At 38.2% G+C, this 13,339-nt stretch overlaps 2 protein-coding genes across 4 annotated transcripts; one reads left to right on the top strand and one right to left on the bottom strand.

Moving 5' to 3' along the window:
- Window positions 1–2,662: 2,662 nt before the first annotated feature.
- nudt5 (nudix (nucleoside diphosphate linked moiety X)-type motif 5) lies at window positions 2,663–6,690 on the bottom strand. 2 transcript variants are annotated; one of them, XM_067490955.1, is made up of 9 exons: window positions 6,548–6,690; window positions 6,096–6,226; window positions 5,436–5,503; window positions 5,293–5,345; window positions 5,110–5,217; window positions 4,812–4,907; window positions 4,563–4,664; window positions 3,864–4,010; window positions 2,663–3,764 (listed from the first exon to the last, which is right to left on the bottom strand). In XM_067490955.1, exons 2-9 carry the CDS (start codon window positions 6,213–6,215, stop codon window positions 3,655–3,657), a joined length of 804 nt encoding a protein of 267 aa, XP_067347056.1. In that variant the 5' UTR covers window positions 6,216–6,226; window positions 6,548–6,690; the 3' UTR covers window positions 2,663–3,654. The 2 variants fall into 2 exon arrangements, with proteins under 2 accessions (XP_067347056.1, XP_067347057.1); XM_067490956.1 differs by having other exon boundaries at window positions 6,162–6,226; window positions 6,548–6,683.
- Window positions 6,691–7,074: 384 nt separating this feature from the next.
- Window positions 7,075–12,098, top strand: cdc123 (cell division cycle 123 homolog (S. cerevisiae)). Of its 2 annotated transcripts, XM_067490991.1 has the most exons (13): window positions 7,075–7,217; window positions 7,490–7,561; window positions 7,835–7,898; window positions 8,343–8,375; window positions 8,547–8,642; window positions 9,077–9,183; window positions 9,563–9,614; window positions 9,763–9,838; window positions 10,155–10,277; window positions 10,519–10,547; window positions 10,636–10,740; window positions 10,856–10,993; window positions 11,658–12,098. In XM_067490991.1, the coding sequence occupies exons 1-13, from the start codon at window positions 7,144–7,146 to the stop codon at window positions 11,706–11,708; spliced, it is 1,020 nt and encodes a 339-aa protein (XP_067347092.1). In that variant the 5' UTR covers window positions 7,075–7,143; the 3' UTR covers window positions 11,709–12,098. The 2 variants fall into 2 exon arrangements, with proteins under 2 accessions (XP_067347092.1, XP_067347093.1); XM_067490992.1 differs by lacking the exon at window positions 7,490–7,561 and having other exon boundaries at window positions 7,129–7,217.
- The last annotated feature ends 1,241 nt before the right edge of the window (window positions 12,099–13,339 follow it).

Below are 13,339 nucleotides of genomic sequence, written 5' to 3'. Positions count from 1 at the left end.
TTCTTCTTCTCCTTCTTCTTCTTTGCATGTATTAGTGCACCTGATACATACCACCACCTACTGTATTGGAGTGTGTAGAGAAACTGCAGCTAATTTAAGTAACAAGAAAAGAAAGAGTTTCACTGATGGGGATTTAAAATGCTTTTTATCTCAAAAGATATGGTTAACTGTTTACATTTACATTTAGCTGTTTGGCGAACACTTGTTTCCAATGTAACATACATTGGCAAACACACGCCAGGGCAACTCAGGGTTCAGTATCGTGCCCACACATCAAAAGTATTTTCTGTAGTTCATGTACAACGTCCTTACGAAGTGAGCCACAGTTGGTAAACCTTGACCAGGAGAAAACCTCGGCCCACATAAAAACACACTTCACACGTAACTGAATTTAGAGTGGAATAAACAGTATATTACATTACCAAGATGTTACCATGACAATTATACACTCTGTGACATCATGCTGTACTCACGACAGCGTCACCATGGTTACATTTTTCCACCTTATGCCTCCACGTTTTTCTGTTTGTGACTAGTTACAGTTTTTATTCTGGGTGAGTCGCATCTTAAGTTGTTGATCCAGTCAGCTAAGGTTAGTTTAATGCTCTGTCAAACATAATATGATGAGAAAAAGGGCTTTGGGATTAGTATTTGATTGAGAAAACTCTCGTGTACTTATTAGCCAGAGAGGACAAGAAAACACTGGAGTGCTAAGATTAGCCTGCAGTTCTATACAGTGACCTGTTTTTGTGTGTATAGTTTGCTTTCCTGTTTCCTAACACAGTATGTGCATGTGTTTCGCATTGACATTCTAAATTTGTTGTAGGTGTGAGGCATCTAAAAATACAAGGTGTGCTTATATTTTTAGATCAAGCAGTGGAACAAGGATTACAAGGGGCAACAGGCCACCAACAGAGAGCTGGGTCCTCCAATAGTATCACCTGCAGTATATACATGTCATTGGTGATCAGCAGTGTTGTAAACTCAGAAAGGTCTTCTCCTTCCTTGCTTTAACTTGAATATGAAGCTTGTGAAGCTTTTGATGAGTCAGTCCCATTAAATAATGTTGAATGTTTATGTGTGTGTGGAAAAATGAAGTTAATCTTCTCTGAACAGAAGAGTTCCTGATGGCTCCCTAATATCAGTCACAGGCAGCACAGAGAAACACATGTGCACTAAAACCACTGAAACAGTGACCGTGATGTACAAACTATATACATATTTACAATAATAGTCCCTCAGACAATCATATCATAATATCACATATCTAATCAGTCATAATCACTTTTTACATTTTCTCCTTTTATGGTCTTATTTACAATACTTATTTAACAAATTAGCAGTACTCAAAGTAAGCTGGTATACAGTAATTATACTCTTTGGCTTCCCGAGCTTCAACTTGGCAGTGCCTACCTCTTCTCACTCAATACAAGTAGTTAGAAATAAAACTTAAAATAAGCATCAGATCATATATTTAAACGGCTTCGATCCATCATTTATTTCTATTGGCATTAATTAATTAATTTCGCCTCAAACAAGCAGCAGCAATAGTCCACAGAAAAGAACCGAGAAAAAAAGTCAAGCACTTTTAATTTTAATATAAATCATCTACTTACTTACTTTTATTTAAGTAGAAATTTCAGCGGATACTTTTTGTACAGTACATTTTTGTTTGTTTATTTGTACTATGACTTGAGTGCAATTTGTGAGTACCTCGTCCACCACTGCATTGATACAATGACGTCAGACGTCGATCTGATGGCGTTTCCATGGCGAGTGCATTACGCCCAATATAGCATTTTTTGGCCTTAAATGTCATCTACTGTCATTTACCATAGTTGTTATCCAACACCTGGTTGACGTCTACGGTCAGTAGAACTGTCTTCCGTCTGAAACGACTCATTTTGAGCCAGTTGTTCTGAAAGATGTCCCAGTTGGAAAGTCGTTTTATTCACATTGTGTCAGGTCTTGGGTTTAAGGGAAAAGTTTGCATGTCGAGTTGTTAGGAGCAGAATGACCTCAGGAGTGTGGGGCTCTGCTTTCATAGCAACACGTCACTGGTCATCACCATGACTACTGGTCTGGTTAAAAAAAGTTATATTATTTCCAAAATATTTTATAATAAAGTTCAAATGTATATTTATTTATTCAAAGCCAGTAGATGCTAATTTATATTTAAGATCTAATAAGGTGTTTTTTGTTCAAGATTGGACTTTAACATTGAGACTAAAACTTTAAATTTAAGCCTGTCAGTAACAATTAACGAATAGTAGTTTTTGATAACACAAACCTGAATTGGACACTTAAGAGAAATATTATTGATGAGCTTCATAAATATTGTAACCTGGCAACGACACAATCACAGTAAAGTCACAAAGATTAATTTTTCCTCTTCCCACTCTTGGAATCTTAGCACCCACTTGGTGTTGAACTGACAGAGGACCGACATCAGAATGTGTCCGTCTACACTGTAGTCACTCGACCTCAGCTCAGAGTGACATGAATCTGGTGACAGATGTGCCGTCACAGTTCATGGTCACTATGAAAACAATTACAATACAATATGAAAAAAACTCACATTAGTACCGCAGTACCCTGCGGACATATTGCACTTTATTTCTAATTTAAAAAAAAAAAAAAACAGATTCAGGTCGGAAACAGATACTGTATAATCATATTTATTAATTGGTCAGTACATTTTAGTTGCCATCAATACCCAGTTGATTCCACCTTAATGGGGATGGAGGCACAACATGGAATATTTCTTAGTAGTCACTTTTAAATACAGTACCTGTTCTTAATTACAGCGGAGGTAAAAGGGGGAAAAAAATACCTTCATATTATTAACACAAAAGATGTCCTAAACGTTCTCCAATGCTCCAGCTCCCCTGGAAGTCATTGCACAATAGGTGAGATTGGGGTTTAAATATAGGTTGAAAAGTTGTGACAATTAACAAAAAGAAAGAGAAAAGACAAAAATCCTCCAGTTTGTAACACAAATCCTAAACTGTCCATTGTTTTCTGATTTTATGTTGGTTGACTGATCTTTTTGTTGGACTGTTAACTCTTTCTCAGTTAATACTCGGTTAATCTTTCACAGTAAATACTGTCACATAAGGAATGTAAAGTTAATAAATGTCAGTAATTGCTAAAAATTAATACAAACTGCACCTCATCCTACAAGCTCATAAAAAGGTGGAAATAAAAGGTTAGTCAACTAAGGCCTACGAGACTAAAACCTGAAACAACTAGCTACCAGCAGGTGTCTCAGGCCGAGGTTTATGGGAGCAGCTCCTTAACCTGAAAGTGGTCCAGGATCTGTAGTGTCAGCAAGGCTCCTTCAAAGGCTCCGATTCTACGTGAGAGGATTTTCCAAAACTCGGATTCGAAGAATTTTGTGTTTGCTATGATTTGAACACAAGTTTGCTTTGCATTTACTAACTGGCATTAAGAGCTGTATTGCTGTTAATGCCTTGACAAATAAAATGTCAGGTCTCATGACTTCTACGAGCACAACGCAACAGCGCTTTTTCAGAAAATCTCTAGATATAATTTGGGAATCCCTGGAAATCTGAATATCCAACCCTGTTTTGGAGTCATGCATAATGAAATGACCATTTCTTCCTCCCCCCTCCCATGATGAGAATCTGAACTTCACTGCTTCAGGACTGGGAGCTCCCTTGGTTTAAAGAAAGCTTGGACCATCCCCATTGCAAAGATGTACACTTTGGAGTCCACCATGATTTTTTCTTTCTTCAAGAGATCTGCAGTATCAAACGAGCCAGGTGTTAGTTTGTGCATTTGCAAAAATCCATCTCATACAGTAGTAAGATGACAGTGAGGGAAAAGCTACAAGGCTATACCATCTATTTTTGTCTGGAATTCATCAAGAGGTAAAAGAATGACTTCAACAAATTCTGCGGAGAGAGAATAAAGGCAGGCGTGATGATTTGTTTTATGACAGAAAAAGTATTTCTGAATAAGTAAAGATGATAACTCACCTCCATCAGCTGTGGAAAAACACAAAAGATGATTATCCAACTTGTTTTTTGTGACAGATAAAAAAAGTTATTTGCAAAACGTTATTTACAACCTGAAAGACACTGGATCTATTGCAAGGATATTGTCAAATTCTGTCCTTTGCCCCTTTCCTAGATGAGGAGTTAGCAATTACTTAATATCTTGTTTGTTTCAATGTGATAAAAACCCACCTGCATACTTTTTGACACAAAACACTGGTGGTGGTTGTAGTAATTATTAGTTCACCTTGTCTCGATTTTTGTTTATTAAAATGTTTTCACCTTCAGCATTCTTGTGCCTTGTCTAAAACATAAATTCTTTTTAGTTTTTTTTATTTTAAAAGCTCAGGAGCTGCACATGAACCAAGTGCAGTGACATCTTGTGGCTTCATAAACTCACAGCAGCCTTCAAAGAGTGAATTTACTAATTTGTGTGAAATAAAAGTCTAAAAAGCCATTTGTTCCCAATGCTACTGGGCTGCTTTCTTAATTAATGAGCAAATTAATAGAATTAATAAGTGATTATAAATAAATCAGTTTTACCGAGCTGTTGTGTTGGGTTGATATTCTCCTCTTCGTCTCCGTTGATGTTGACCAGGATAATCTGGGTTGTGCAGTTGGACAAACCGGGGTCCAGACAGGTCACTGCAATCAAAGCGATAACATCTGTTACTTGCATTGTCTTTCACAGAGATAAACATGAGTGTTAGGTGCTCGAACCTCTCTGCTGCATACACAGAGATAAGATACAGCTAAAGCAATCACATGTACAGCATATCAGTTATTAATGACCTGGTGTGACTCCTACTACTTCCCCTTTGTAGCCAGTTTCTTCCTTCAGCTCCCTCAGTGCAGCAGCCTCCGCAGTTTCCCCCTCATCAATCAAACCTGTGCACAGAGAAAAAATAAAAAAATAATAAAAAAAAAAATTTGTAAACTAAATGATATGCAAAATGACTTTTCAATTATGTACTTAAAAAATGTGTGTTTTTTTGTATGACAACATCTGCACTGTGTTGTTGAGAAATCAGAAATCAAATCCTTGACAAAGCCCATATCGATCAAGTTAACACGATCATGGAAAACTCACCGGCAGGAAATTCCAGAGTGCAGCCTCCCAGGGGAGGACGAAACTGCTTCACCATCACTACACAGTCTTTATGAAGCGTCCGTTTCAGCAGGGCGATGATTCCAACACCTGCAGGAAGAGAGTGTTACAACCCAAACAGCTCAGCAACATGTTCAATAATTAGAAAATAACATACATGCTTACCATCTGCCTCTGTGTTTGTTTGCCTTGTTGTCCTTTTCACAGTCTCCCATGTTCTGGTCAAATGAAACAGATGCTGAAAGCAGTACCAAAAGGGGGAATTGCTTATTTTTTTTTAACCATGTTAGTGACAGAGACAACAGTACCTGGTGTTTCCAGCCGGGTCCACATATGTTGTTTGCTCCAGCTTCACCCATTTGCCTGCTGCTATGAGCTGGAACACAGAAAGCAGTATTGAGGTAAGCAACACAAAGGGAAGATAACACGACAGGTACAAAATGCATTACACAATACAGTTAAGCTGCTCAGTAAAGGAACTATGTTTCGGAAAATGAGTGCGACAACTCTAGACTTTTTCCCCTTGTATTACAAAAATGAAGACAATTCCATTTTGTCACCGGCAAGTTAGGATGAAACATTATATCAAGTGAATACTGTTTGAAAAAAGGGTTGTAAAAAGTTTTATATCTATAAAACATCTGCTACTGCTTGCATTTATATTATCTACCAGTTTAATTAAAACTATATTAATGTGGTGAAAGTGTACCGAGAAACTGAGTTGCCTTCGTCTGTTGATACGTGCTACAATCGTAGCACTTACTTAGTAATATAAAGAAGCAAAAACAGAAGCAAAAGAATTGTCTTCCGGTGACGTCATCTGGAGGACTTTTTACTTGTATTGCGAATAGAAGCTGTAATTTTTGTTAACCTGTTACTCTAGAAGTTCTCCAGATGACATCGTCGGAACTTAGAAAAGCCAGATGACGTCACTGACATACATTTTAATATACGGAAGGCAGCGGTACCCGTGGTATTTTCCATGTACACGTCCATGTGCATCTCCCCTGTAGAAATATGGAAAACAAACGTACCTCTTCTTTTACTATATGCGAGTCAGTGGACACTTTGGGCTCAGAGTGGCTCATTTTCAGTTTATCTGGATCAGACAAATGGAAGAAAATCACGTCAGAAAGCTTTAGGCCCACGTGCAAAACAGTTCACTAGGACTCCAGCTGAGACTAAAACAAAATATAAAGTCGGTTTCTGATCTTGTGTTGCTCAAATAGCTGAAACACCCGAGTTTATCAAACCCTGTTACACTTCCACGTGTAGCCCTTTTTCCTTTGTTTCTTTGTTAATTTAACACCACTTAGCTGCTTTACATTATATATTGTATCAAAGGATTGTAGCTAGTGTGTTTTAAACTCTCTATAATGATTTAAAATGATGAAATCCAGGTTAGTTGAACTCAACTCACGTGAAATCCCAACAGTAGGTAAAAGCAGAGATAAGAAAGTCGCAAAGAGAAGTCACTCTGCTACCGCTTCCGGGCCACCAGAGTCTTCTTTAATCCTCCAGTAAGATAAAAGACTACAAACAATAATGAATCTGTTTTGGAGTGAACCTTTTGGGTTAATGCTAGTGTTTGTAGTAATTTCAACAAATTAGCAAATAGAATAACGTATTCCTATCCAAAGATAGTTAAATTGTCTTATTAATTTTGATTGTTTCACGCCTACTTTTTAAAACTTTGAGCGACCATCTTTACAATGAACGATCTATGTCTGCGGGGCTCAGTCGACCACGCCTACATGTGCACCTCAACAAAGTTCCCCGTGTAAAAACAATAATTTATTCCGTCATTTGAACAATAAATTCGGTTTTATTTATTCTTGCCTAAAAGAGTGTAAACATTTCAAAAGTAATCAAGAGAAGTATAAATACAAAGCCGTACTGCATCAAAATACCATGGCATTGAACGCAAATGCTATTTCGAGATTCATAACAAATATAAAACGTTCGGACCATATTAACTGATGGACACGTTTTTTTTTATTTACAGGATATTGCAGCATGAAGAAGGAGCAAGTTGTCAATTGTCAGTTTTCGGTTTGGTATCCGATTTTCAAGAAACATACGATTAAAAGGTAAGCAGCTGCCAATTGTAGAGGAAGTTCAGAAAACGCTGTAATTGTTGAGGCTATCAAATATACTCTGATTAGCCAACCGCTAACATTAGCTTCCAGATAAAAGCCAATAACTCCCAGCTCTCGCCTATGTATTGTCTATATATTATGTCCCACTTGAAGTTACTAAATGGGTTTACATCTTCTTTAAAACAGCTATATCAGACCTAATTTCATCTGCCATCTCTGCCTTTACTGGCATTTAAATGTGATTTTCCCTTCTTCTTTTCCAGTTTAATTCTCCCACTGCCTCAGAATGTAATAGATTATTTACTGGACGATGGGACACTTGTAGTCTCTGGCAGGTACACATACACATTCTGTACATGTTGTTTTTTCTTTAAGTGTCAAAGTATTATCAAGTGTTAAATACAAAAGTAGTTATACGTAAATTTCTCCCCTGCTTTTATAATTTAATTTGTGTGGAAGTTCAGATATCAAACCAGTGTTTTCTTTATTCAGGTTATATACATTTAGTTATATGAAGCTGTTTAATAGTTTCATCTGCAAATTGGTGTTTTTGTCTGGCTTTGATTGTAAAGGGAACTGGGTTTGTCTTTGGTTTCTTGTTCCTACAGTGACCACAACTCACAGCAGCCACACACTAACATCACCACCTCAGACGCTGAGGAAGACGTTCAGGTAAGGAAACAAAAATTTAGGTTGCGTGTCTACTGAACAGTTCTCATCAATATGTATTGTGTTGTCTTGTTTCTTTGGAATAAAAAGTTATTGTTTTCACAATTTTTTCATTGATACCATACAGAAAAACATTTTTAAAAGTTAGTAAGGAAATTACTTACAAATAAAGACATCTTGCATATATATATATATATATATATATATATATATATATATATATATATATATATATATATAGTGTGTAATGTTTAGATAATGTAATGTTTTTTGTAAAGCAATGGCATCATGTTGGTTTTTTGTTAATTATATGTCTAGTCGGTCCTGGTACTACCCCAGAACGTCAACAACACACTCCGAGGCTAAGGCTTAATTTAGGTACTGCAAATATATTAGAACTTATGTTTTATCCTGTAATAATGTTGTTTGTTGTGTATCCCCCTCTAGTGGTCAGATGACGAGACAACCACCACTGTCACTGTGAGTACCTTTTAATTTTGTGGATGTAAATCTAAATTAACCCAGCTATCTTCTTCTTTACATTTATGGCGCATTCCAGCTCTCTGTAATTGAAATCAAAGTGCATCACATTACCACCATACTGGTGGCGTCCATATAATGTAATACTGCAATAATCTATTTGTCTGCAAGGCTCCTGAGTTCCCAGAATTCACCTCGCAAGTGTTGGAGGCTATAAACGCCCTTGGTGGTCGCGTCTTTCCCAAACTCAACTGGAGCGCTCCACGGGTAACTACTGCACTCTGATGTTTGTGAAAAAATGAAAAACGGTTTTGAAATAACAAAATGTTACATTTTAGTAGAGTAGTACATGTTTCTGCAGTATGGTTGTTTTTATAATTTGTAGTATAAGCTAATGAATTGACTAAAAGCACTGCACATATTTTAGTTCACTGGGGAATAAGAATTTTCTACCAGTGCCAGCATTAAGAATAGGGGCTGCTGGAGCTCAGTTGGTAGAGAAGTTCACAAACCACAGGGTCAGTGGTTCGCCTCCCAGCCCCTCTGGCTACACGTTCAAGTGTCCCTGGGCAAGACACTGAACCCCACAGTTTTCTATAGTATCTGCCACTTTGGACAAAAGCATCTGCTAAATGAATAACCGTAATTGTAACTGTAATTAAAGCACAAATTGATTGTGTGTGTGTGTTGTTACCTTTCAGGATGCTAACTGGATTGCTCTGAACAGTTCCTTGCAGTGCCACAGTCTCAGTGATATATTTTTGCTCTTCAAAAGTTCTGACTTCATCACCCACGATCTTACGCAGCCGTAAGTCTTACTATCCAGCAACTCTGACACCAACACACACACAGACACACTCACAACATATTTTGCATTTAGAAGATGATCGGGGAAAAAACATGTCTGGCTTCCATTGCCTGATTGGAATCTGCAGTAAATCAGAAGTGGCAGCTGGGGAAATTGCTGTGACGTGTATTTATGTCTTGCTTGTCTCCACTCTTTGCATGACAAACATTTTATGGCGCGAGTGAGTTACTGCGGTGCACAGAGAGCTGTTTTTTTTTTTCTTGTGCAGAAAACTATGTGATTGTGCCCTTGTAATTCTATGGAGTATGCATTTTATTATGTTTACTGTTATGTTTTATTTTGTTTTGAATTTCAAATCAGAATGCATTTCGTTATACAGATTTCTTCAGTGTAGTGACCAGGACTCCCCAGATCCAGTCATAAACTATGAGGTATGTTTATCCCCCATGGTTAAAGTTTCTATGTACTATTAATCCCATCAACCCGAGTTTAAGATGGGGCTTTTTAAGCATGTTGTGATGCTTTTTCTTTATGGCTCTGAAATTTAATTTTAGAACATATGTCATTTTGTGTTCACAGCTGGTCCTGAGAAAGTGGAGTGAGCTGATTCCTGTTGGAGAGTTTCGCTGCTTTGTCAAAGAAAACAAACTGATTGGTAGGAATTTTTCCCTCACAGTCAGATCATCCGTCCTCATTAACATCATCATAGATTTGGAGATACTAGTCATTGTTTTGATAACCAAATAAAACTGTTGAATCTCTTAGGTTAGCGTCAGATACAAAACAGCAAGAATGATTGCTATTACCGAGCAAGCATAGCTGAACATGGGTGAAATACGAATTACTTTGAAATACATTTTAACAGTGATATGGTGATATTTGAGCAGTGTGTTCCTGGAGCAGGCTAATTTAGAAACAATTATAAAATCCAATTTGAGCTCCTGTGACAGTGTATCTGTCTGACCTCACAGCTATCTCCCAGAGAGACTACACTCAGTATTACCAGCACATCTTGAAGCAGGAGGAGCAGATCTGCCAGGCCATCCAGGAATTCTTCAACCAGCACATCCAGTACAACTTCCTGGATGAAGACTGTGAGCATCATCATCTACTCTTCTCACACATAAACCGACTGTAGCTCTAATGGCATGAAATATTTACAGTTGAAAATGGGCTGTTGAGGCAGGAAAAGATTAATCATAAGTAAAAATTCGTTTTCACCTAATTATGCTTTTAAATTTTAATTTCAGTTAATGTTTTTTTTTTAACATTTTTACTTTGTGAAACTAGCAGCCACAGTAACATAAATGTCATGCTGTTGTTTTTCTGTTTCAGTCGTGTTTGATGTCTACAGAGACAGCCAGGTAACTCTCTATTGAATTTACATTTGGAAGAATTAAAGATGCCGCATTCCGAATTTTATTCACAAAGGTGTGTGTTTGTGTTTATCAGGGACGAGTGTGGTTGATTGATGTGAACCCATTTGGCGAAGTGACAGACTCACTGCTGTTCAGCTGGGAAGAGCTCAAGTCAGGTGGAGAAATCACCCAACAGCAGGTCAGCACATCACAGATGTTTCTGTCCACCTCATTTATTTCTTTGTTTCACTTTTATCTTTTTTTTTTGGTTTCGGACCGTAACAACGTCTGATCTAAGCTGTGTATGTGTGCAGGAAGGCCCGGCGTTCCGCTACACCACCAGTGAGGTGACCGTGCAGCCCAGTCCCTGCCTAAGCTACAGAATCCCACGGGACTTTGTGGACATTTCCACTGGAGAAGATGCCTACAAGCTCATGGACTTCCTCAAACTGGTAGGACGTTCAAATAGCTTCACAAAATGGCTTTCAGGCTTCAGTGCAGCGGATGTTTAAAACACATGACATCATTAACCAGGGTTAACATGAAACAACATGACATCATTCTTACTCTGCTTCAAAGAAGACAGTTATTTAATAATTGAACATCTCAACAAAAACTTAAACTATAGTATGTCATATGTTTTTTTTAAAAGCCTTATGTGGCTTAGACTGTTTTAAAATGTCTCTCTACTTCTAGTTGAACATCTTTCAGTTCAGTTTTTCATTTCCCAAGATAACATGTGAAGGGATTCCTATAGGATCAGGTCAACCTTTGTAGTATGAATGTGATGTCATCTGAAGGAAGTTTTTAGGAGGCGCAGAAGGACATTGTCCACCATGAAAGACACATTTACTCCTAAAACCAGTGGATTTCATTAAGAATTTCTTATACTTTTGATTATGTTAAAACCGCTTCAAACAGTAGTTTTGCAGCGTCTGAGGGTAACAAGTCAAATATTGGTACTGGCCATAGAAAAACATATATACAATGCAAACTAAGGCTGCGCAGAATGAGTTCAGAAAAAAAATGTAAATGAAAAAGTATTTAGTATTTTAGTATAAAAGTGCACACAGCATATTTAAAAGTTTGCTCATCTGTCCTTTCTCCCGTCCACAGAAGAAAAGCCAGCAGGACGATTCTGATGAAGAAGAGAACACTCCGCAGTGACATGCTTCTGCAGAAACCTGTAGAATAGCTGCTAAAATCCATAGTCTTAAAATGTTCTCTGCATGAAGTGACTGAGCTTGTGTTTTCTGTCACACTCGCCTGGTAACGCTACGTGACTTACCCAAACAGTTCTCCCAGTCTATTCTAATAGAGCATGATAAATTAGTGGATCGCATTTACAGCCCTTTTGAGGATTCATTTTCTCTCAACTTGGTCCTTGCCTCCGCTGGTGCTGCTGCTGCTGCTGAGCGTCGGCCTGCTGGTTGTAATGGCTCAGTGAGACACGAAGAGGGAGGCGTTTGGTTATTTCACGTAGGATGGTCTGTGTATTTAGTAACACTGTAAAGAACCTCTGCTTTTATACATTAAAAATAAGTCTGTGTGTGTTAATTTATGTCTTCATTGCACTGTGTCAAGCTGTGTCCACACACACACACACACACATTACATCAGACCTCTGTGTTTGTGTGTCATATCGCTGTGACAGACTTCTTTATTTAACACTCAATCCTTCATCACTGAGTCACCTTTAATTTGCTGTTCCAGCCATCCCTGCTCCTCCATCTCCCTCCTGTCAATTTCCTCTGAGCAGTTTTGACACTGTCATTGCTCCAAGCCGCTCCAGGCACTCTTCTCCCAGTGCTATGTATTTTTTTATTTTTAAATTCTTCCCTCCATCATGAATCACTGTAGACTATTGCTCCAAACAACACCATTAAACTTCTTGCTGTGTATTGACTCGGCTGTCAGTCTGGTGGGTACTGTAAACTAGCACATTAGAAATTGATTGCGCTTTTACACAACCGCTCTCATTACACAGGGAGCTAAATGAGCTCTGGATGCACGGTGCAGGGGAGTTCATTTTCAGTTTTTTTTTTTTTTTTTCTTCACTGGATTGATTGAGCAATTATAAGTAGATGGAAAGAGGTGGAGTGATGGGAGTTACAGCTCCCTGGGTGAAATGCTATGGATGGGAAACGGTAAGGCATACATTTTAGCGGATGATTAATCATCATTAGAAAAATGAAATCTGGCTGTAAACATACCATTCAGATCTGCTAGAGGAGTCCTGGTTTGACCCACAAAAGAGGGATGGGCTTCGCTACACAGGGCTTCCTGCATTAAAGGCAAAACCACAGAGTATGCCCAGTGCGGGAGTGTTTTGTTGTTTTATGCTTTTGCTGCAGTCAGATAGCTGTAAATTCAAAACTAGACCCCAGTCCGCCATCAACATTATTGTCTTAGACGGCAATGATGTTAGCTGGGTTTATCTAATACACTGTCAACTCAGTGTATTTACACTTAAAGCTGCCATAATCGATATTTTCAAACCAACAATAACTATATGTAGAGTGGATTCCTCATTTCAATCCACAGGAGCAGACATTTCAAATTGTCATAGCACATGTTTAACACTACATGTGTCATGACAGTGTGGCAAAAATCCATCTGCCTACTCATATACAGCTTCTTGACCTTCATCCTCCCTCCCTCCTTCCCTCTCGGTTAGGCCTCTCTTACACCCCTCTCTCTTGTGGTTCTCCTTGCTTTGCAGCTGGGTAATCATCTTTCATGAGGTGGAGGTCAGATTTGCTGACTCATGAGGATGAGGATGAGGGGAGGGGAGTTTT

Source organism: Channa argus, chromosome 21, assembly GCF_033026475.1.
Source record: "Channa argus isolate prfri chromosome 21, Channa argus male v1.0, whole genome shotgun sequence".
Taxonomy (NCBI): Eukaryota; Metazoa; Chordata; class Actinopteri; order Anabantiformes; family Channidae; genus Channa; species Channa argus.
The sequence above is the reverse complement of the archived record's forward strand: the minus strand, read 5'-3'. Positions and strand labels throughout refer to the sequence as shown.